Source organism: Typopeltis vanoorti, chromosome 20 (genome assembly GCF_054136105.1).
Source record: "Typopeltis vanoorti isolate ZY-2024b chromosome 20, IOZ_Tvanoo_1.0, whole genome shotgun sequence".
Classification (NCBI taxonomy): domain Eukaryota; kingdom Metazoa; phylum Arthropoda; class Arachnida; order Uropygi; family Thelyphonidae; genus Typopeltis; species Typopeltis vanoorti.
In genome coordinates this window covers 84,820,943-84,842,431 of record NC_143568.1, presented here as the reverse complement: position 1 = coordinate 84,842,431, position 21,489 = coordinate 84,820,943, and the positions used below count along the sequence as shown (strand labels likewise).

Here is a 21,489-nt window from a genome sequence, read left to right as displayed (position 1 = left end):
TCCCCCCCCCCCCCTTTAGCTACGTTTCTTTCATGAAAATAATAGAAATATTTGTTGTTTGTTTATTGTGTTCAGGAAGTTTCTGCAGTACTAAATGTTTGAAGAGAAGCATTTTCAAATCAAATGTAAAGATTTGTTGAACTGATCCCTACATACTTTGAAGTTCACAAACTGCTTTTCTTGTTGACTTTCCTTGGCCAGCATGCCAACTCAGAATGCTTTTGTTTTCTGGAAAAGTAACCCTTAGTGGATGATGCCATTATCATCCCTTTATTGCTACTCAGTCTATCACTATCACTACCCTTTATTATTATTATTATGTGACACCTTCAAGGACTCATTGTGGGAGGGATAACCAGATTAGTCTCTTTCTTGCAAATAATCATAGAATTACAAGTAAAACTTTTAACCTTCTGTATGTAACAGCTACACTCTTTGTTTTGGCACCAAAAAAGGCTATCTTTCACCTTTTGATTCACATGTTGTTGGTCATTACTGCTACTGGGAAAGACACAAACATGAAAATGAGATTTGATATACTGTGCCTAGCGTATATTATCACCAAGTATTAATATGATTCATAAAACTAATTTAATTAATGAAACACATTTTTTAAATTCTGTCCACCATCCACTACCCTGTTATGTTACAATAAATAAAGCTTTTCTCTGTTTGTATTAATTAAAATTATTAATTATGTGTGTGTGTGTGTGTGTATATATATATATTTGGCTTTTTATGTGCATATCCTTAGGCCAAAGTTTGCAAAAATGTGTTACAAGCAAGAGAGTTGTGGAATGATATCATCCAGCGTCATAAAGCTGAAGCACAAATGTGGTTGGAATTCACTCATTTTGAAAGGTGAATTTACTTTAATATAAATTTATGAAAATTGCTCATTATCCTTAATAAATCAAATGACTTATCCAGAGTTAAATATTAATTAAATTTGCATGATGGTAATTACTGAATGAATTATATGAATAGCCTCAAGATATGTGAGACCTACAAATGAGCACTTTTTTTTTTACCTTATTTTTTTAAAATATTGCTTGATGAAACTAGTGTTAATCCATTTGTTAATAGAAAGAGATTATATTATTATTTAGAGATGTTTATATAGAGGATATTATCATAATTTTATCCTACCGGCTGTGCCATTGTTTAAATAAGAGGATTATTATTTTATTTAATATTATTAATAATATTAACAATTTTTTTTTTTATTTCCGAATGCTTTTTATTTATTTATTTGCAGAAGGGTTCACTCCGATTGGTGCAATGACCTCTTTTTTATTATTTCTTTCAGAATCCAAAAAATCACTGACTCGAGACCAAAATACAAATTAAGCACATTTAATAAAACAAAAATAACACACACACACACACACACACACACACACACACACACACACTTCAAACAATATTACATAACTAACTACAAATTTAATTGGATCCAAGACCTTTTAAAAAATTAACTTACACTTAAGACTAGGTTAAACACTTTGTTTGCACAATGACAAAATGTTCATAGCCAATTTCTTTCTCTGTTAGGGCCCTTTTCCGTTATTCTTCATTTTCATAGGGATCCTTTCTCATCGCTCATGTAGCACATTCTTCCTGACTCAATTCTGTCTCCTTTCCAACAGAAATAATAGTTAGATCCGGCGTCCTTAAGACAGATGAAACTTCCCAATCAACGTTTTCTCGAACATTCCTTTAGAACGTAAATAGCAATTTCTTCTTTTATTCACTAATGCTTATTGACAGTCATAACTCTTCCACTTTAAAAAACTCATAGTTCTATGATTCCCTTTTTGGAATCTAGTATTAACATTCCAATTAGCGTTTCCTCAAATATTCCTTTTAAAACGTCTATAGCAATATTTTCTTTTATTTATCAATACTTATTATACTTTAATACTTCATATTTCCACGATTCCTTTTTCAGAATATACTATTAATTTTCCTCCCTACTGTCACATAAAAAAAACTCAATATCTGCCCGCCTGTGTTCTTATTTCTTGCCGAACGCTGTCTTGTTTACTCCCGTTACTCTGATACTGAACGCTGTTCTTGTCAGTTGTCAATCATACATCAAACTTTTCGGAATATTCAGTAGAGAAATTCATTTGTAATTACTATGAAAGCTGGAAATTTTGAAAGCTGTACTCCAGTCATCTCAAATTAAGCCTTCTGAATTATATGGTGTAGCTGCTGTAAAACTCTTATATCTTGATATTCAAGCATGTCTGATAGTTTTCCTTTAATACTGAAATGTACTTAGGACGGCACTTCTGGATATTTTCTGCTCTGTTCTGTCACTGCATCTCATTTTAGGCTTTCAAAGTAACTACCCTACATGTTTATTTATTTATTTATTTATATAAAAAGGGAAATAAAACTGAATATGAGAATTACAGAGGTATTTCCCTACTGAGTGTTCCTGGCAAGATCTATGCAAGTATGTTTGAGAAACGGTTGAGAAGAATTGTGCAAAAAAAACTCGGTGAAGAACAAGCTGGATTCAGGCCAAATAGAGGCTGTCAGGATCAGATTTTCACTTTACGACAAATAGTTGAGAAAGCATGGGAATATAACAAAGATCTGTTTTTAAGTTTTGTCAATCTGTAAAAGGCATATGACAAGGTGCCAAGAGAGAAACTATTCAGTACTTTACAGTTATATGGTGTCAATGGGGCATTATATCAAGCAATACTTAGTCTGTATTTGAGTTATAAGTCAGCAGTTAGAATTGAAGGAAGTACAGGACGATGGTTTAATGTGTTACAAGCAAGATTTTTCTTGATCATCTTCTTTGTTCTTCATAACATATATCACTTGAAGATTAGGTTTTATAACAACCTGGTTTCTTAAAGGATGGATGAGGTGGTTTAGAAGGATCCTCATAGTAGGATGAAAACTACTTTTTGTCATTGTCATTACATGCTGGATATAAGAAAGGGTTACCACACCTTTGTATTTGTTTCCAGATAATGAAGATAACATTGATGTATCTCCACCAGATTGAGAGTTTTGATTGGTTAGTGCCAGTGGTGAGCTATTCAAATTTTAACAAAGGGTTAACATCGTCGAGCAAAAACTTTTATTAATACAGCTTGCGTACAAATGCCAATTAAATATTATGAGGGGACAATCAACCTGTAAAGGCTATCATTATTAAACAAATATTTCATGATCTAAACATGAAATATTTGCACACAATCATCTGTGTTAATTTATCTTACATAAGAAAAACATTTTTTCACTATCAAAATATAATAAGAATATAATCTTTTATAATTGCACATATGCAATAGTCCACATTTTTTATAAACAAATTAAATTTGTTTTGTTTGCAATAGAAGTTTTTATGACAAACAATCTATAAATAATAAATAAATATTATCTAAACACAATAATGTTGAAATACATTATATTTCTCTTTTGTTTTTATACTTCAGGTGATAATCAATGGTTTTACCATACGATTGGCTACCAGAAGGGAGAAGGGTAAAGATAACGCATGTGCTTATTTTATTTTCAAACTTGGGTGCATTCGTTATAGAGGAGTTGAAACAATAATTCCAAATAATCTATACACTGCAGAATAGACTAATTTTTGTTAGGTTACCATATGAGTTTGTCGCTTAATATATTTCAAAAAATTATGGGGGGGTTTTTTTGAAAAAATAAAAAGTACACAAGAAGAATAAGGGGCTCGCAAATTTGAAAAAAAATTAACAATAAGGGGTAAGCTATAAGGGGCTCGAGCGAACAAATGGTTCGCTCGAGCCCCTTATAGCTTACCGCTGGTTAGTGCTGTTCTCTTCATGGAACCCTTTTTCAAATTTTCCATGAAGAGATCACACATTGGGGGAGACAAGGGACTTCACATGGCTAGGCCAGAAAGTTGTTTGAAGAGTTCCATTTGAAGTAATTAGATTGGTCGCAAAGTTTAAAGTCTTGTAACATCAGGAGGTCTTCACTGAGATCAGAACTTCGTTGACCAGGACATTTATGTACAGTGAAATGATGTTAAGACTGGCAACAGTGTGTGACACGAGAGTTGTTGGATAGTTTCTGGATGAAATGCAATGAATTCTTGAAGGAGTCCATCCAAATGTCGAATATGGTTCTGAATTTTTTTTTTGTCCTAGCCATGAGAAGTTTATTTTTTTCCCTATGTGCTGATCTCTTCATGGAAAACTTTGAAAAAGGTTCCTAGCATTAGTTAATCTAAAATCCATGGTCTGGTGCAGATATGTTGATGACATCTTCATTATCTGGAAACATAGCATTTACCTCACTCAGTTCGTTTAGGGTGTATTTAAAATATCTCTTTAAACAGTTACTGGAATTTAGCCAGAGAATTCTGTTATGTTTTAAAAGTAGATCACATTACTGAGCTTTGAGCTTTTCAAAAAGAAAAATTGAATTTTCCACATCTGAGTTAGTTGTTTTGACCATTCTATCCATAATACCATTCATTTCCAGCAAAGCTCCATTGGTGTGCAATACATCACAACATGGACATTTGAGTTTCTCTTTATAAAGCATCCTGCAACTCCAGTATATTTGCCAGTTTTGTTCAGTTGGTTATGGCAGTGCAGCTGTACCACCATAATTTGTAATTCTCTGCATTCTAATTCTCTATAAATGTCCTAACTGTAAGTTATACTGTGCAGTGATGCTAATTTTAAAACCTCTTCAGAATAACTAAGTATATATTTGAGGTATAATTCAATAATTAAAAATAACAGCCGTTTTTTTTTTTTTTTTATTTGGCTACTAATTTATTATTATATTATCTGAGACCTCCATGGAGTCAAAGACTCATCAAGGGAGGCCATAAATCACCCAAACCAGCTGTCATACCTTCCCTTAAATTCATTCACACTAGATGCCTAGATGCACTCCCTATCCCTAAAGTTGGCAAACTATTCCACTCACTCAATGCTCTCTGGAAGAAAAACCTAGTTCTTACCCCTTTCTTGACTGCACATAAATATCACTTCCATAGATGCCCCTGTGTTCTCTCCCCACCTTCCATATAATGAAAAATATCATCAGATGATATCCTATAACACCTATTCAAAAGTTCACCCTGTTCTTTTCTTATTTGCACTCACTCATATTCAGAGATTAATGTTAGGATTTCTCAAAAAAAAAAAAAAAAAATCTACTAACCCAGTTTGCAGATGCACCACAAAACATACATTATTAACACTGCAGTATATTATTGTTAGACCAACTTGTCACTAATCATGCTAACTCACACATTATTAAAGAATGGATTACACCGAAGAAGCTTGCCAATGATTTTTGCAGTAATGTCACTCAGAAACATCAGTGAAAAAAAGTGCTCAAACTGAAAGCTGAAAGGCATCCTTAATGCATGATATTGAACATTGGTTGTATTACACATTCTCACTAAATTTGCAGCTATCAATTGTTGCATTTTTTATCTTATAAATAAAATAGAAATTGTTCATTAATGCATATGACTATTGCCATACATAGTCAAATAGTCCATGTACACTCATTTCCTTTGAATGGATGACAAATTAAAATAATTTTGAAACACATGGGAATCCAAGCTATTACTTCTGAAAGTTTTGGGGAAAAGAAAAAAAAATTGTTTCTTGTAATTGGCTACCAAAAATTTTCAAGACTAGATGTGGCCCATGGGCTGCCAGTTGAACATTACTGGAATAGATAAAGAAATTTTTCAATACATGACAGGAAGGAAGGAAGGGAACAAGACTTCAACCCTGGAAGTTGTGTAAAAGTACAGTTAATCAAGGATGTGAGAACATGATTTTATTGCTGGTCGAGTAGTGATGGTATGTGGTTATGGGCTACCTGCAATGAGTCTTCAAACTCCATGGAGATGTCTGCATAATAATAAAAATAGTATGTTTACTAAGAAATAACTGTTCGTTATTCATAATTCTGCAAAGTTACATGCAGATACACTTGAAAAATTATTTAATTAAGATAAAATAACTACAGATATTTCATGTTAAAAAGTGTTTAATTTCCTTGACCAAAAAGCTCTGGAAAGACTTTTAATGGGATTATATTGATCAAGTGCATATAATAAACAACTAATATAATATAATATAATATACAAAATCAACTCTCTACACCACACAATCAAATTCACTCTAGAACTTGAAAAAGATAACCAATTATCATTTCTGGACACTTTAATTAAGAAGCTTCTGAATGGTGGTATCAACCTCTCAGTTTACCGCAAACTTACCAATACAGGACGTTATTTACATTTCACTTCCTGCCACCACATTTCTCAGAAACTTAGTATTGTACACATGTTGAAGAACCGTGCCTCTCTCCTTACAACAGATCAACAAGACCTCCAGGAAGAACTATCCTTGATATCCACCAACCGTACCATGAATGGATTTCCTCAAAGACTCATCCACAAGATACTTTTCTCTGAACCCCGACAAAGACATCAAGATGATGTATGTTATGTTTCTACCATCGTCATTTCATACTTAGGGACAGTTTCCAATAAGATTGCTAGACTCCTTAGACCACATAAAATAAGAGTGGCCTTTAAATCCACAGAAACGATTAGACAATTCTTAAGATCTCAAAAAAGATGGCCATCCTTTCTCCAAATATGCTGGAGTTTATAACATACCCTGCTTGTGCAGCTTGAATTACATCGGCCAAACCTTCAAGGAGTCTTGAAATTAGGCAAAAAGAACACATATGTGACATCAATAATAACAAAAAAAAGCTTTTCATTTCTCAAGAATGAACCAGACCACAGAGTGGGATAGAAGCACAATTCCTTACATGGAGGAGGACTTCCGCTCCCGAATTTTTAAGGAGGCCACAACAGTTGCCTGCTGTATACAAAATCTTAACAGGAACCAAGGACTAATCCTGCCCGTGATCTGGAAGACTCTTATCAGATCCTTCAACTCGCCAGAACTGAATTATATTGCCAACTATAGAACGTTCCTAAATAACAACAAGTGATATCATCCACGCTTTATAAATGTATTGTACACACTCTGTTCTTTGTTTAATATAATTGGAATCGGTTGATTATAGTTTGTAACAGTTTTTTACTTTTAGTGCCTTACATCAGTTATGTACCCTGAGGATGCCAACAGCCTTAGTTGGTGATACTAGTTGGTATAACTTAGTTGTTTATTATATGCACTTGATCAATATAATCCCATTAAAAGTCTTTCTGCAGATATTTCAGTTCATGTATTGTGGATCATCATCAGTGTAATACAGTTGAATTTAAAAAAAAATTAAACAACAGTGAAGATATATGGAGAATGGAATCTCTTTTTATATGAAGTCCTGAAACAGTCAGGTAAAAGGCAACACTATTATGATGAAATGAAGTGTGCATGCATGTGATTTAAACAAAAAAAAAGAATATTGGTTTTTACCTGGCTATTTCAGGACTGCATATAAGGAGAGATTCTATTATTCATATATCTTCATTGTTATTTAATTTTTTTAATTTCCAACTAGTCTAGTACATTGATGATCCATAATATGTGATTACAAATAGTTATAGTTAATTTATCTTAATTAAGTAATTTTTCAATTGTGCCTACATGTAAAATAATAATAATCGGTAACTAAATAATGAGCAATGGCTATGGATATACACTCATGTTCATAGAAACTGCATCACCTGCTGTAACCATGTTTTTTGTTAATTAAGTTTGAATTCTTATTTGAAAAGGGATAATAACACAATAATTGTCACAAATAATGAAGAAGTTAATATAACATTTTTATTTTTGATTAATATTTGGCTCTTTTTAGTAGGTGTGACATAATTAGGAAATGACAACAAACTCAACAAATTGCAAATATTTCAAAATGGAATGAACAAATATCAGTATCAATTTTTAATATTTTTAAAACAAATTTTACTAACATTCAAAGCTAAAAATTCGCTTTTTACTGTTTAGTACTTCATAGATCCTTCTCTTGCCTTTATTACAGCTCAATTTTCTGATGGATGCAACTGTCAATTCATGGTTGCATACCCTTATAATGGCTTCTTTGAGCTTCCAAAGTATTTTCAGCTTGTGTTGAATTTTTTCTTGACAATTATTCATAAGACTATTACACTTTTTTATAAAATCTTTATCAAGTAGCTTTATTTTTATCCTCCTACATGTTTCTACATGGTAAACAGAGATGTGATGTCCAGGCTTGCTAGTATATCCTCTTCAAAAATAGGGATGTTTTTTATTTTATCTATAAAATGTTTTGAGTTTTTAATATAAGTATCCGAGACGTGAATGTGTTGTTGTAAAATCTTCGCAAGATACTTGGATAGTTGGTAAGTGGGAGAATAGATTCCATCAACTATTGGACGTAATGGTATACCTTCTTTGTGAATTTTTGGAAGGCCATACAATCTAGGAGTAAGTGGGTGCATAGATTTTAATTTTTTTATAATTTCTATAGGCCAATTATTCATTCCACGTAATAATTCATTGGTGTCATTATGATTTTTAGTGGTAGGATCTCTACTGAGAACTTCGTATACAGACCTGTCAGATAATAGATTTTTAATTTTTTCTTTATAATCTGAAGTACTTAATATAACTGTATTATTACCCTTGTCGGCTTTGAGTATGATGATATCTTTATTATTCCTTAATTTGAGAAGCGTTCTTCTTTCCATTTGGTTAGAGTTGGTGTTAGGAGATCTTGACTGAGCTGAAAGGATTATGCTGCTTTTTAATCGCAAGTCATTAGCTGTTGGAGCTGGTAGTAATGAGAAGGCTTTTTCTAAGTTGCAGATGAACTCTATTTTAGGAATGACAGTGGGTTTTAAAGCAAAGTTGAAACCTTTTTTGAGGATAGAGATCTCAGGTTTACTTAAAACGTGTTTAGATAGGTTAATTATCACTTGCTTATCTGGTAGAGAAGGTTTGCAGTTGTTATGATTATCATACAGTAAATTGAATTTATCAATTTGTGTCTTTTTGCTGTGATTAAATGTTTTGGTAAAACTGTGGTTAATCATATTGTCTAATAGTTGCCATGTCTCAGTGTCAAGATTATTAGAGATATCTGTGAATAAATTATAGCACTGTGAGTCTATTTTGCTAAGCATGAATCTCGTATGGTGAATTCTTTCTCTAAGAAGAGCATACGAAGTTCATTGGTAAATCAAGTTGGCTTGTCTAGTTTTATAAAATTGTTTCAAACGAAGAAATTTTGGGATCACGCTATTGTCTCTACATCTTTTTAAAAAAGTCAGATGGTTTAAATACCTAGCTTTTTTGCATTTTAAACCTTCGAGATTGTGTACCTTTTGTTTGGTGAACTCATCGATCCTGTTCATTATGTTGAATTTTTTCTTGACAATTATTCATAAGACTATTACACTTTTTTATAAAATCTTTATCAAGTAGCTTTATTTTTATCCTCCTACATATTTCGCCAATCTGTTTCTATTGGCATCCTCAGGGAATACAAATCAGCAAGCACAAAATGAAGGTTACAGACTAGGTTATAACCGATGGTTCTAAATCATACAAAAAATTGGTATTGTGCGTGTCTCGTTAACGTGATTTATTAGTGATGACTCATGACGTAATTGTTATGAAAGTTCATTTCTTTGATATTTAATGATCTGATAAAAGTTTTCCAAATTTCTGGTAAAATTAGACCTTGATTCTTGTTTAGGTTTTCAGTTTTACGGACAACTGTAGCTGCTTCTTTAAAGGTTCTTGAATGGTAGTTATCTTCTATGTATGGCATAAGGCTCTTCTCCCACTCAATGTGATGGTTAGTAGAGGCAAAGTGACATGAAAGGCCTGAAATGTCTTGTCTGTTATTTCTGACATATCCTATGTGTTCTTTCTTTCTCGTTTCGAAGCTTCTAGATGTCTGACCTACGTAACTAATACCACATGAGCAAGGAATGTTATATACTCCAGAGTATTTGTAGAATGGGTGAGGATCTTTCGGTGATCTTAAAAATTTCCAGCTTATTCTCAGCTTATTCTCGTGTATTTCAGTCTCCATTTAGTAATACAAATTCTCATTGGTTGAAATCTGGGCTGTTTCCTGGCCACGGTAGTTACTGAATGGAGTGTTCATTGAGCCACTTATTAACCTGCAACAAAAATTAAAGCTTTTTGAAGTACTAAACTCAATTTGTATAGTAGTATTACTGATAATAGCATTAATTACACTTTTTGTCCTATGAAAAGGGCCAGAGTCATCCAAAGATGCAGTTCATTGTTACAGTAAAGTGGTCTCAGAGAGTAGGCAGCAATTCTTCTTCTAAAACTTTCTGGTGAACTTGTGCATTCACTGAATCTTCTGTGAAATGCAAGCAACCAACACCATTATATAACATACAGCCCAGATCATCCGACTGGCTGAGAATTTGACTGTTGACACCAGGACAGTCAGGGCTGAATTTTTTTCCCCGATCATCTGTCTGTCTGCTGTCAGTGTCCTACAGGTTAAACTTTTTCTCATCAGAAAAAATTACTCTTTTCTACTGATCTGGGGTCCATTTGACATCCTCTTTGCACCAGTATAACTGAGCCAATCTCAATTTTTTGGTTAACATGGGCTTCTTTTTCGGGGGTGCCTGGCTATCAGTCCCTGTTGAATGAGTTTTCTCCTGACAGTTACAGAGCTTGCCACAACTCCCGTTTGTTCTTCTCAGCCTCACTTCAATTCTACAGACAACACATGGCAATTTTTGAGACAGAGCCACTTTAGAACTCGATCTTTGTATGGTGTAGACAGTGGCTTTCTTCCCGTCTTCTTCCTTTCAGCAGTCTTTCTTCCCGTCCTCTTCTTCCTTCCTTTCTTCCTTTCTGGTTTCTTTCATTTTTGACGGCATCAATCCGCAATAGATTGACTACAGGACATGCTTTTAGCTATTTCATGAGAGGAATAGCCTTCTCTATTCAAAGCTTGAATCATACTTTTTCTGTGGGATGTTAACTGCACGTAACTAGCCATAGTGATCTCTGCACAAAAATGTAAAAACTTGCTCTTGCTGTCTATTTATAGCAAAAAAAATTCTGATGCAATGGCAGCAATTATTACATTATACAGAAACCTGTGGGAATGATAGATGATCCAGCACAACGAAATATCTAATGATAAACCAATGAAAATGACCATTTAACTACTAAAAACTATATTTATGTAAGGTGATGCGCTTTCCATGAATATAATTGTATCATGATTTTTGGAATGATTATCTTTTTTTTTTTTTTTTCATATTTTTAAAACAAATTTTTTCATAAAAGAGATTGCCAGTATTTCTAAATGAGGACTAAAATGTGAATTTGTTATAAAATGTGCTAGAAAATAAAAATTTTGGAATCGATCCACAAGTCCTGGATATGTTCATCCCCATTATTTTGATATTGGCTGGATATTCATATATGCAGAATACCAACCTGCCTTCCAGAATAGTCTGAAAAAACAGACTATTCTGGAAGGTAGTCTGAGTTAGTGTAGATTAAATCAAACTTAGGATCAAGTTTATTTAAATTTTATTTATTGTTTTTACTGATATAATACTGCATAACTTTACAAAAGAAAAACATGCATTAATGTGCTAATACTTTGAGAGGGTGTGTGTGTGTATTTTAGAGCACCACTTTCAATAGGAAATACTCTTCATTCATTATAGCCATCTTTCATTATAAATGAACAGTTTATCTTTGGCTCAGTAAGTTCACTAGTTTGAGTCGATGGCATGTAGCAAATTCATATTCTTAATAATAAAGTAACATATAAAAGCATAAAAGTATAATTAATGCTGTATTACCTTAAAAAAAAAGCTTGATGTTTTTTGTTTCATTACATTATTTACAAGATTATATTAAATTCAGCTTTCTTCTGGCTAATGACAAAATGTATTACTTTGCAGAACATATGGAGATGAGCAAAATTGCCGACGTATATTGCTGAAGGCACTGCATTGTGCTAGTGATTGGCCTGAAACAGTTGGAGAAGCCTTGTTAAATTTTGAAAGAGAAGAAGGTAGGTAGAGAAGTATTTAAATGTAATGTTGAACTTAGCATGGTAATATTGAATACAGGGAGAGAATAGTATCTATCTATTAATTGTGGGCCATATTGGTTCATGATAATTTGAAACAAATCTGAAATTATTTTATAGTTCAACAGATGTCTTTTTTAATAAAAGTACAGATGTGGTATGGTATACTTTTATATTATCATCATTATTTCTTCATATATATCCTCAAGGGGGGAGGGTATAGATACAACAATAATACTATACATTTTACATTATTCTTACCTTCCTCTTAGCAATTTCCTTTCAAATGAATATTTGTCAGAGCTTCTATATTCTTAAATCTTAAATTTTGTTCTTCTAAGGCACTTCATCTCTTCACTGGTAAATTAATGCAGAGATCTTGGCCTTCCTCTGAAGCTTTCTATTGCCAAATTGACATTAAACCCCCATTTTGTACACCTTTCTTCTCTCTCACACACAAGTGCAAATACTATCTTAATTTAACTCTGCTTGGATATTCTTGAATGATAATAATCATAGTCTCCTGCTTCAGATGTCATTAGTCATCATTTTTTTAGGATCATTATGGAGTAACATCAGCTATCTTTCATTTAAATAAGCCTAATATATAGAATTTCAGAAAAATGCAAAAAAATCTGTCTCTTCAAAGAAAAGAGAATAGTCTTCTGAGTAGTTCCAACCATCCAAAAATCATAAAGAACCTAACATATCCTGTTTGTTATTCTAAATCAGTAGGTGACAAAAATATTTTGTGATGAGTCATATATGTCTATGGGCTGATGATGGTCTGATGATGTATCCTTGACCGACCAAGTCACCCTCACCTTTCTGTGGTAGGGCCTGTTTCTCCAAACAGGATTTCTGTTGAGGCAAGTGTTACCGTATTAAAAGCATGCTTTCACTAGTTGAAGGAAATGCCAACTAGACTCTAGGTAGTAGACGACTTTCATTGCTCAGTAGAACACCACCACCATGCTTATTGGTGATGTGAAGTATCTGTTGCCATGTTTTGTCTCTAGTCATGGTCTTGGCGGCCATGCCCTCCACATCATAATTATTGAACTAGGTAACTAGTTCAATAATTATGATGTGGAGTTGAAGGAAATGCCAACTAGACTCTAGGTAGTAGACGACTTTCATTGCTCAGTAGAACACCACCACCATGCTTATTGGTGATGTGAAGTATCTGTTGCCATGTTTTGTCTCTAGTCATGGTCTTGGCGGCCATGTCCTCCACATCATAATTATTGAACTAGGTAACTAGCACCTCCTCCATTCTAGGGTATAGAAGTAAAGTATTTTCTGCAGACCAGCCACAAGATAGAATGCAGGGCCAAACCTGTTAGTGATGGTTTGGAAGCTCAATCAGTTGATAAATAATCCTACTGCTGGGTAATCTGAGTATAGCAATTGTCATGGAAATGGAGCGCAAGAAGCTGGATATATTTGGAATACGTGAACTTAGATGGACAGGAATGGGCCATTTTCAGTCAGGGGACTATATGGTGTATTACTTAGGACATGAGACAAGTTGTAAAAATGGAGTATCTTTCTTACTCAGGGAAAAAGATGGCTAGGTATGTATTAGGTTATAATCCAGTGAGTGACAGAATCATTTCTCTCAGAGTGAGTGGACATCCAATGAATATGATCATCATTCAGGTTTATGCACTCACTACAGAGGCACCAGAAAAAGACATTGAAGAATTTTATGGCAAGTTACAAGAAGAAATGATAGATGCAACACCAAAGCGAGATTTATGGCTGCTTATCAGAGATTGGAATGCAAAAGTGGGAGAGACCGAGGAACAAGGAATAACAGTAGTTTTGGTTTAGGTATTCGTAATACTGCAGGGAAGAGACTAGTTGAGTTTTGTGCAGAGATTTCTTTGTTCGTTGCTAACACCTGCTTTAAATGGCACAAAAGAAGATTGTACACATGGATATCACCTGATGGACAATACAGAAATCAAATTGACTATATACTTGGACAAAGAAGATGGAGAAGTTCAATTCAGCTTGTCAGGACTTTTCCAGGTGCAGACTGTGGAACAGACCATGAGTTAGTAATAATATTTTTGGTTTACAGATCAAGTGTTGATCAATTTTATTAACTTAACCAACTAGTTTTGCCAAACTTTAACTGTTGGCATCTTCAGGGCAGAAAGTTTTTTAAAGTTCATTTAAATTTACAATAATTTAATTGGTAAACATGGCACTAAGACATGTCCTCAAAGATGAAGGCAGTATTTAATTATTTTATTGACCATAGAAAATGAATCGAGCAAAGGAGAAAATATATTAATCAAATTATCAAACTAACATAAAACTGAAATATGGATAATAAATGAAAATTTTACACTTAAAATAGAACTATTGAAATAAATTAAATTAAATAACTACTTAAATCGACTTAAACAAAGCAAAAACACATGTGTCAAAAAATAAGGTTAAGGCAGGTAATAGACAACTGACAAATGATATCTGTTTAGCTGCTTGACAATGCCTTAGCAACCAAATTGTTGGGAGTTCAACATGGCGTGACGTCTCCTAAACACGTATATTACATTGGCCAGATGCAGTATTGCCAGAAGAAAAATTTCTGTCGTAACAAGGAGCGTGCTTTTTATATAATTTTATTTATGTCTGTTGAGTCCTCATTACCCCAAGAATTTCATTTTTACCCCAATTGGAGTAATTTACCCTGGTCCGCTGACCCCTGCTGTAGATCATGTGAAACTGTGGAATTTGTTAAGAACAATGGGAGTCCCAGAGCATTTCATTATCCTTCTGAGGAATCTTTATTATGAACAAGAAGATACTGTCCGAATAGATCTTGGAGAAACTGAATATTTCACAATAGGTAAAAGGGTGCGACAAGGATGTATTTTATCTCCATACCTGTTTAATTTGTATAGCGAATACATTTTAAGAATGGCAGGGCTGGAGGAATCTTCAGTTGGAATTAAAATTGGTGGGAAAAATATTAATAATTTGAGGTATGCAGATGATACCACCTCGTTAGCAGAATGCAAAGAAGATATGGAGGAACTTATAAAAGTTAAAGAAGAAGAACAAAGTAATCAAAGTACTGCAGCTACTAATTGAAGAAGGTAAAGAATTTGGATTAGATATTAATGCAAAAAAAAACCAAATTTATGAAAATCTCAAAAGAAAGCAGATCCGAGCCAGAAATATTCATAAATAATATGAAAATTGAACATACAACAGAATACAAATATTTAGGCACCTACTTTACTGCAGATGGAAAGCAAGATAAAGAAATAAAAATAAGAACAGCCTAGCTAAAGATGTATTCTGGAAAAATACAGATCTGCTCAGAAGTTCTGTGAGTATCGAGACAAAGAAAAGAATGATAAGAACATTAGTGTGGCCAATTTTCACACGTGGAAGCGAGACCTGGATATTCAAGAAGAGAGTAAGGCAACAGATAATGGCCTTTGAAATGTGGTGCCATAGGAGAGCTCTGAAAATCTCATGGACAGAACATGTGACAAATATAGATGTCCTACAGAGAATTAGAACACAGAGATCTTTATTACAGAAAATGATCTAGAGAAAGATGAGGTTTGCAGGACATGTACTGAGAGGTTCAGCAGGACAGAGGATATTAACAGTTTTAGAAGGAAAAATTATGGGAAAAGGATCAAGAGGCAAAAAACGAAGGACATGGCTTGAAGATATAAGATCATTGACAGGATCACATGGCTATGCAGAAACAAAAAGGAAAGCTACCAACAGAGAGAACTGGAAGGACATGGTGCTGCACCCTCTCACTGAGGAAGCTACATGAAAAAGAAGAAGTGCTAAATATGGTATTAAACTTAACCTCAAAAAGACAAAAGTTATGGCAACATGTGAGCTTAATGATTTTGAAGTAGATGGGGAGAAAATGGAAGCAGTTAACAATTTTGTGCTCCTAGGATCCTGAATTGATCAAGATGGTTATTGTACTGAAGAAGTTAGAAGAAGATTATTACTTGGAAAGAAAGCAATGACAAATTTAAGCAAGATCTTTAAAGATATTAGCCTCGAAACAAAAATCAGAATCGTGAATGCAATGGTATTCCCTGTGGTACTGTATGGATGTGAAAGTTGGACCCTGAGAAAGAGTGAAAGAAGGAAGATAGATGCATTTGAATTATGGGTTTGGAGACGCTTACTAAGAATACCATGGACTGCAAAGCAAACCAATAAATCAATGATAGACAGAATAAAGCCAGATTGCTCTCTCTCGAAGCTATGATCATCAAGCAAAAATTGTCATACTTTGGACATATTATGTGAGCAAATGACAGTCTAGAGAAGATGATGATGCTTGCTAAAGTTGATGGAAGCAGGAGAAGAGGAAGACCAAGAATTAGATGTGTTGATGGAGTTAAAGAAGCAACTAGAGTGCACTTCGAAATTCTGAAAGACATGGTCAAGGACACATCTGAATGGAGAGTGTATGTTTGTGGGATTACTAAGAGTCGAAAACAACTCGATGGAACATAACAAAACAACAACAACTCAAGGCCACACTTAGATTGGAGTCTGGACATTCCCCGTATGATAGTTTCTGTTCATAAGTTCTTCGCTGTGTTTATAGAGTAGAGAGGTACTGCATGCCCCTATTTGGTAAAATTTCCCATTTTCACTACTATGAATTATAGCATAAAGATTATATCATTGTGGTACAAAAAAGTCTCCCACAAAAATTTCCAAAAAATAAAATAAAATATATATATCTCTATATACTATAAAAAAATAAGCCAACAATGTGAAACATTTTTGTGTCATCCTTATCCTTATAAGGACTGGCTTAAAGGGGCGAAGCTAGAATGCTTTTCATATTCCCCGTTATCTGTAGAGGACAGTGTAGGATAAGGTGTTATTGAGCAATTAAAGCTCTGATCATGGCAGGAGGGTAACAGCAATAGCCGAGCCTCAGTCAGAACTTCATTGGCTACAGCATTGCCATCCATTACCCTCCAAGGGTATTGGATTGAATGAATCAATCCTACAAGCCATTTTTTTTTGTGTCATGTTTTTATGTCAAGTTATTTGTTATCTACTCTATATAAAATAAAAAGGTGTTAGAAGATTTATTTAGTTTATTTATGATTATGCAGGATTATAAATATCTCCTCTATATATTCATGAAATTATTTTTTCTTTCTTTATTTTTTCTTACATTATTTATCTTTCTTCCATTAAAGTTAGTTTCATTAAAGGTTTCCAGGAATTTAAGATAAGCGAAATTTGAAACGTTTTTATGTCACAGATGCGACATAAAATTCGAAGCAGATGTGACGTCAGCTTGGTAGGTCATGACTTTTGGAAGGCGACGAAATGTGTGATGCTTCCTCCACCTTTGCAACGAGTTGCCCTTGTATTGCACTACCATTGGGTAGGTAGCTCTCTCTCTCCTAAAAGTAGTGCAACACAAGGGCAACCACATATAATCAGTCATGACCTACCAGCCTGGAAATCGGGGGGGGGGGGCATAGCCTCTCTAATATATATATATATATATATATATATAAAACAAACAAAAAAAAATTTCAATAAAACAAGACAGTTTTGTGTAATAAAAATTCTTTGCATCGACTTACCAACATCTCTGGTTGCTCGATACCAACATTAACCAGCACTTACAGACATCCAAACTTGCCTGTTATTTATCACTAAATCTCAAGCTACATGTTACATCATGCATGTGAAGCCTATCTTCTGTAAGAGGGCAGACATGTCCTATGTCAGGTCTAATATCCCATGCACAAGTTATGAGATCCAGAATCTCCTTTGTGTGATCTGCTTTGTTTCAAGATTTTCTTACGTCATTCTGTTGCATTTGCTGTCTTTACTGCTCTCTTTTCTGATGACAATATGAGATATTTGACTGTTTATCTGTAAAAGTCAATCACATACAATTTGATTACTCAACCAGTAAAATAATCTTCATTGAGATTTTAGTGAAGATTATTTTAATCTTCATTGAAAATCCATAATTCAGACTGACTCCCTTTCTCTAACTTCACAGGCCAAGCTGGAAGAGAAGCTGAATTGTTTGCTATTCCTCTCCATCTGCTGTGTATGCCAATGCTGTTTGTTTATTGCTACAGTTTATTCTTACCTTAGACTTGGTCATTGAAATCAAATCTGATAACTCATACATAGTGTTATAACTAAATGTTTTTGTTTTCTAATCGTATTTTCTTTAAATGTCAGTCCCATGCACTAAAGGTTAGAAACCTATAGTACTTGGAAGTTTTTTCACTTGGTTATACTATAAATTAAAGATACCAAGAAATTATATACTTGGTTTTATCCTTATCCAAGTGTAAGCAAACAAAGTTTGCACCTGAAGTATTAGAGGCTAATCACTTGCCTTAGTATCCCATGATGCAAAGCACATATCCTTACAGGTATGTATAATGCTATGCATTATGGGAAGGGTCACTACCCAGACCAGTTTCAACCTTTATTGAGGTCAGTGGGAACCAGACCCAGAGGTGATACCAGGTCCTTATAAGGACTGATTTAAAGGGGCGAAGCAAGAATGCTTTTCATCTTCCCCGTTATCTGTGGAGGACAGTGTAGGGATAAGGTGTTATTGAGCTATAAAAGCTCAGATAATGGCAAGAGGGTAACAGTAATAGCCAAGCCTCAACAGCATTGCCATTCATTACCCTCTAAGCGGTTGAAGTAATGCATAACTCATATTTTTTTTATATGAGTTGCCAAAGGGTGTCACAACTTATTATTAAAATACTCTGGATTAGAGATAGTTGTTGGAAGTTTTTCCACTTGGCTATACTATAAATTAAAGATACCAAGAAATTATATACTTGGTTTAATCCTTTATCCAAGTATAAGCAAACAAAGTAAGTGCTTGAAGTATTTTCAGGACTGGGCAATTCATATATAGAAGTTAATGACTTCACATCACTTGCCTTAGTATCCCATAATGCAAAGCACATATCCTTACAGACATGTATAATGCTATGCATTATGGAAAGGGTCACTACCAACTAGCAGCATATCCTAATGTCATTATCAATGGTGATTTTTTCTTTTTAAGCATTTCTGTTTTATTATTATTATTATTATCTGAGACCTCCAGGGAGTCAATACCCAGTCATTATCATTGATGAGAAGAATCGTTTTGATTCTTTCTTCTCCGATATGAATGTGATGTCTCTTCTCAGGTAAGCAGTTTTTCCTTAGAAAACTATATAAAAATCTTTTGATGTTATCAGAAGTGAGCCATTCAGCTATTTATTAACACTTATTTATTTGATTTACTTTGTTGTCTGTTACACAGGTGATCTGTATTACTCCTATTCTGCTATAACCATGATACATGTACTGTACTTAAGATCCACCAACTAGCTGAGCTGTCTCTGTTCTTTGTACAGCCTTCTCTTTTGTTAATAAAATTTACTTAATTACATTCCTTTTTCCAAAGACCTCTTAGCCACTTATGGTAGTAATGTGCACTATGCGAGTTTCACAATCTTTAATGCTTGCAATTAGTAGTAAAAAATGCAATAAAGATACAGTTAGTTTTCTAAGTGTGTGTGTGTGTAATATGAATGATATATTTATCCAACTAATTCATTTTAAATGTTTTATAGGTTCTCTAGAAACATATGATATGGCTTTAGAAAAATATGAAATACAAATGCATAGGGTACAGGAAAGAAGGCAGAAGGTAATTTTTAAAATCCTTATGTATTCTGAAATACTGAAAAATGATTAAATAACACAATATAATAAACCTCGTGTTCTAAGTGTCTGAACAGAAAAATAATGCTTCAGAAACAAACCTTCCAATCCCTGAGCTTTATATCAGTTGCTTTTTATATTGAAAGCATGTGCAGTGATATAATCCATCATTATGGAACAAACAATTTATGAGGGGCCAAAAATATCTCACTTTCACAGAAGCCATTTCTCTGAGAGTAATTATTTTCTGAAGATATAAGAGATGGGAGAAAAGTAGTAAGACTATGTATTTAATATCTTAGTTATCCCGAGACTTTTGCATGGTTTTCTTTTTAAAGTGACTTTAAGGGGACATATTTTATAGAGTAGCAGTTATGTCATGTTTCACTTCATTACTAGAACTAATTTGTGTCCTCAGTCACAAGATACCTAGAAATCACTTCTTTGGAGATAATCAGAAATCATATAAAACATGGTCAACACTCTAGGATAGCAGTATAGCTTTTATTTTCATTTCCTTTGAAATAAAATTTCATTTTAAAATTGAGACTGGCATAAGGAGCATTAAATGAAAAAAAGTACATCTAGAAGAGGAATTAGAGAAATGTTATATCAATAATTGGTGTTACTGAGATGAAGACTATGATAGGTAAGAGTCTTTTAATTAACAAATATAAGATATTTTATTTATGCACTTAATATTTTTTTTTTATTGGGAGCAGATTTTAACTACAATGAATTGAGGAAATTTCACAGTGGGAAATTGTACGATAAAATTTATTGTGTATGTGGTCCTGCAAAAGGTCCTAGTAGGAAAAAAGTAGAGGAAGTGTACAAATCATTAAAGAGAGCAGCAGGTGAGGGGGGGGGGTAAAGAAAGTTCTTTGGGGTACCTAAACAGTGGAAAACAATTTCCAGACATAAAAATACTTTGAGAAATTTTGAAGAAAAAGGCAGGGTAAATAATGAGAAGTACGTGCTAGATCTGTGTTCAGGATATGACTACAGTGTGTGAATTACTGTATGATCTCTGATTATTTTTTGTGGTATTCTTCTCCATTTCTAAACTTTCTTTATAGACTCCAAAGCACTTTTTCATATTCAAGATATTTATCTTCTACATTCTTTACAAAACTTTCCCATAAATTCTGTTTACCAATTTTTATGCATAACTTTTAAGACATCACTATCCTAAATTTTTCTATCAATATTCTCCAAAGAGTACATTCAGACTTATTAGCTAGGAACTTTTTTTTTTTTAGTTGGCCACTCAGTTTAGATCTAAGGTATAGTTTGCTTTTTAAAAAAAAGTGCTTACTTTTTGTCCAATAACACATTTGGATATACAGCTCATATCCAAAAGTTGTTTGGCCTTGAATATTTGCAAACTTTAGTACACATTTTTCTTTTTAATGGTATATTCATTTTTATCCTAGTCAACACTAGGTGGTAATTACTTCTTATTTTATCTTGTGATATTCTGAAGACATCACTATCCATCAATACTTTCTCATTCTGTGAAGAGAACACACAGAATGAGAAAGTATTGAGTTGGCCAACTAAAAAAAAAAAAAAAAGTTCCTAGCTAATAAGTCTGAATGTACTCTTTGGAGAATATTGATAGAAAAATTTAGGAAAGCTAAGTTATGCATAAAAATTGGTAAACAGAATTTATGGGAAAGTTTTGTA

General features: G+C 33.5%; 1 protein-coding gene across 1 annotated transcript in view; it reads left to right on the top strand.

The window, feature by feature from the left end:
- LOC150095621 (spliceosome associated factor 3, U4/U6 recycling protein-like) overlaps positions 1-21,489 on the top strand; it is a 256,994-nt gene that overhangs the window by 133,047 nt on the left and 102,458 nt on the right. The window contains exons 12-14 of the mRNA XM_090409926.1: positions 755-861; positions 11,936-12,048; positions 19,710-19,786. Coding sequence (XP_090266052.1) covers positions 755-861; positions 11,936-12,048; positions 19,710-19,786 — 297 coding nt within the window. The remainder of the gene's footprint in view (positions 1-754; positions 862-11,935; positions 12,049-19,709; positions 19,787-21,489) is intronic.